Raw genomic sequence first — 4052 nt, forward strand, 5'->3', positions numbered from 1 at the left:
TTTTTTTTTTTTTTTTTTTTTTTTTTTTACTTCACTGCTTTTTTTAGGAATACCCTCAACTACATAAGAGTTGTATTTCATGGAGAAACTTTTAAAATAATCTTTCACTATCAATTATCTTTGCCTCCTCTGAAGACTGTTCAGTGTGGTTAGATTATTCTAAAGCATGAAATCATCTATTTAAGCTCAGCAGAAACATTTTTTTTTTCCCTCAGAGGAAAGCATTTTGCTGGGTACATTTAAATAAAAATTGTAAATTATGAAATGAGAGCCTTTAAACAAGATTTCTCTGTAGCAAATCCAATAGTTCTTCACTAACAATTCATCATCAGGAAGACAATTTTGTATTGCTTACCAATCAGTAATCTGGAAACCATTTTTGTTTCATGCTCCAGCTTTTCTTCTTTAAGAGAGAAATTTGAAACATCTTAATGAAGGGTATGTGCACGGGAGGCTAGATAGTGCTGAGGGTGTGGTTTTTAGATATTTTGTCATTTGGATTTTTTGGTCAGGATCCTTAATGTTTTGCATCAGCTTGGGCTTTTAAATTAGATGTGAAGTAAGACTTCTTTCTACATTTTTATAGTTAATTTAGTGAAAGATGTGAAAGTGAAAGCTTGTGAAAGATGCTGGGATTGGCAGCCCCGCAGACTGAAGTCCTCTGTTCATCCACAGAACAGGTACAGCACGGGCAAGATTTACCTACCCACCCTCAGCCCTGATCTGGAGGGACCACCAGTAGGGGTGGGAGGGTAATTCAGCTTCTGAGGCCCTTTCGCTCTTTGGAGTCTTTGCTGAGGTGACTTACAGAGGTGACCACTGCAGTGAAATTTTTCTTAAAAAAAAAAAAAAAAAAAAAATGGAAACACAATTAGGAACTAGATGGACATTTCCAGCTCACTTCTGAAAGACCTGTGAACAGCAGTCAGTAATTCTTGGACTTCTTTTTCTTATTTCAGATCCAAAAAACTAATCCAAGAATCTGATCAGCACCTGAAAGATGTAGAAAAAATTTTACAGAATGACAAACGGTATCTAGTACTGGACTGTGTGCCAGAGGAGAGGCGTAAACTGATTGTGGCATATGTTGATGACCTGGATCGCCGGGGTCCACCCCCACCTCCTACAGCGTCAGAGCCCACGCGACGATCAACAAAATAATTCTAAATACTCTTCCACAGGGGTATCCATTCAAAACGCTTGCATGAGCCAGTTTTCAGGTTTTTACATATATGTGCATTAGTCAACCTATTGCAAAACCATCTGACAAACAGAAGGAGAAGCATTTGTGAACAGTTTCTGAACAGAACACTTTGGAAATATTTATGCTTTTCTTTGTGTGGCATGACTGACATACATACTCAAATATAGGCTGTCTCTAGTAAATCTTAAAATCTCGAAGCTAAAATTCATCCTTTTATGAGGTGTGGAAGTCAGTGACTTGGTGGCGTTCTTTCTAGCAGTGTTAATACATGCAAGAAGTGAGAGCATTTGTGGCTTGAACTTGCCAGATGCAAATACCACAGACTCCAAGAAAACCTGAGTTGGGGTTTGTTTTGTTTTGATTTTTTTTTTTAAAGCGGGTAAAAGAGAAAACACTGAAAATCGAATTCTTCCAGAGGCTATGATTATTATAATGGACAATACTTTTACCTTTGTCTCTAAAGAACAGATTAGTTTTATTTGTTCACTTATGTGCTTTGATTATCCCCTCTGAATTATAGACCAAGTCTTGTTGTTTAGCCTAAGAGAAGATTAATGTAGTAATTTCTTCTCAGGTATGGAACCATGGTCATAACTAACATGTTGGCCAGAATAGAACCACTGGTTAAACATATTTTATTCGCCAGTAAGTGATCTTTATCAATATTCTGGATTAGACAACAAATTACCTTTCTGGATGTCTCTTGTAAACTATACTCCTGTTTGAATGTTAAACTTTTGTTGCTAAAGTTTAATTTTAAGATGTTTGAATGTTCAGTTTATGTATTTGAACTACAATAAACCAACCCTTTTTATATATCTGTACTGTATATGATTATTGTTACTTAATTTTTAAGAGCTTATTTTAACCTGTTTTTAAAAGAAGCAGCAAATAGAATTTTGCACAAAGTAAATTGACTTTAAATAGTTTTTAAAGGTTTGAATGTAATCACTATTTGCAGTATAAAAAGGAAGGAGTTTGTAGAGAATCCTTTTGGTGCTCAGTGTCTTAGCAGTGCCTTATTGCCTTATAGCAAGAAGATGCTGGGTTTTTAATTTTTTTGTCTTTTGTATTAACGTATGATGGTTTGCGCCTTTTTGGCATTCTTTCAGCCTGTGTACATCACACCATGAATCAGTTCCCAATTTATATATCAACTTTACCTCCCGAGTTAAAAAAAATCTTTTTATTTTATCCCTTCATAGGTTGCCCGCTTCAGAGTGCCACATAAATAAAATGTTTAAGAAAATATATATGTTAATAGAATAATTTATTTTTCATTATGTCATACCTACTATGATTGTAACAAATCCTAGAAAGGAATACCAACAGTTCTTTATTTATATGTTGTTTGTATACAGTCACAGACACACATTCACATCCGTGTTATATAGTTCTTAGCTTAAATCTATTAAGTGTCACAGAAATTATGTATGTAGGAACCTGACATTGATCAGACTAAGGTCTCCAGCTATAAAGTTGATACACAGGATATGTTTTTTCATTTTATTTGTACAAAGGCTCCAACTCTGTCTCCTAGGCTGGAGTGCAGTGGCACCATCATCGCTCACTGTAACTCTGGGTTCAGTGATCCTTCTGAGTAGCTGAGACTGCAGGCATGCATTACCATGTCTCCTCCTCCAGCTTTCTTTTTTTAGTAATTTTTTTTTTAGAAATTGTTTTATTCTTTTGCTCAGGCTGGCCTCAAACTCCTGTCCTCAAGCCATTCTCCCGCCTCAGCCACCCAAAGTGCTAGGATTACAGGTGTCAACCACCACACCTGGCCGCCTTTTGTTTCCATTTTTCTCTTTGAAGTTCATTTTTATAAGTTCATTGAGTGATTTTTAAGTACTGTGAAGAATGAAATTGAAGTGCTTGCCAAAAGGAGCACAGCTATTATGTAGTATGTAGAAATATGACTGTCTGGGAAGGTAAAGTTTCTAGAATGTTTTAATTTTGTTATTCTGAATTCCACATAGTATTTGTTTGCCCACTTACTACATTGTTTTTCGAAGTAGAGAAGTGAGAAGAAAAATGGTGATATCTGTTCCAATTTCCTGCTTTTGTTTTAAAGTATCTGGGTTTGATCAGATAAGATGCAAATCAAACTTCTCTTAGCAGACTTTTTAAGGGATCAGGTCAGGACTTTGTGTATCAGTTTCTTAATGAGGTTTATTGTAATTGCACTTTGTTCCAGTGTCTGCCTCTTGATTTGGTACCTGCTAGCAAACTCCGAAAATCAGTTTGCCCTGTGTTAATGTCAGACAGTTCCATAAAGCTCCATTGTTCCTAATATGATTTTGAAATAATTCAAGACAAAGACAGCTTTAAATCTCCAAAAACTGTCTGAAGTAAAACATAATTATTTTTACTTCTTTTCAAGTTAAAGTGTCAAACCCTGGAAGCTTACATCCTACATTTATGACATATAATGAACATAAAAATTATTAATTCAAATAATCAGAGACAAGGAAAATCCTTTTTATAACTACCATACCACAAAACAATATTTTGGATTCTTGGGTTAAATTTTACTTTGTTTAAATCCATAAGCTTCAAATAAAATTTATAATAAAGGAAGTAAAAAGAATATATCCCTACCTACCTCCTGTGTCAAAAAGCAAACTGCGACCACTTAGGAAAAAGCAGAGAATCTGGAAACCCATGGACAACATAAAAAAGAAAATCTTTTTTTTTTTCCATAATATATTCTTTATATTTCAGATTCTCCATTGCTTGGTTTGCCCTAAAGGCATTTCTATTCTTAGGGAATCTTTCAGTGAAAATACCCCAGAGTTCCATAACAAAGTAATCAAGAATCATGGATGAATGTCATTATACTTAAAAG

At 34.8% G+C, this 4052-nt stretch overlaps 1 protein-coding gene across 1 annotated transcript in view; it reads left to right on the forward strand.

Annotated features, from left to right (window-relative positions):
- The window catches only part of TCERG1 (transcription elongation regulator 1), a 63040-nt gene extending 61017 nt beyond the window's left edge, over positions 1-2023 (forward strand). The window contains 1 exon segment of the mRNA XM_037733013.1: positions 911-2023. Within this exon segment, the coding sequence (XP_037588941.1) occupies positions 911-1161 (251 nt within the window). The 3' untranslated portion in view covers positions 1162-2023.
- Positions 2024-4052: the final 2029 nt, after the last annotated feature.

The sequence above is a fragment of the Cebus imitator genome, unplaced genomic scaffold (assembly GCF_001604975.1).
Source record: "Cebus imitator isolate Cc_AM_T3 unplaced genomic scaffold, Cebus_imitator-1.0 Scaffold489, whole genome shotgun sequence".
Taxonomy (NCBI): Eukaryota; Metazoa; Chordata; class Mammalia; order Primates; family Cebidae; genus Cebus; species Cebus imitator.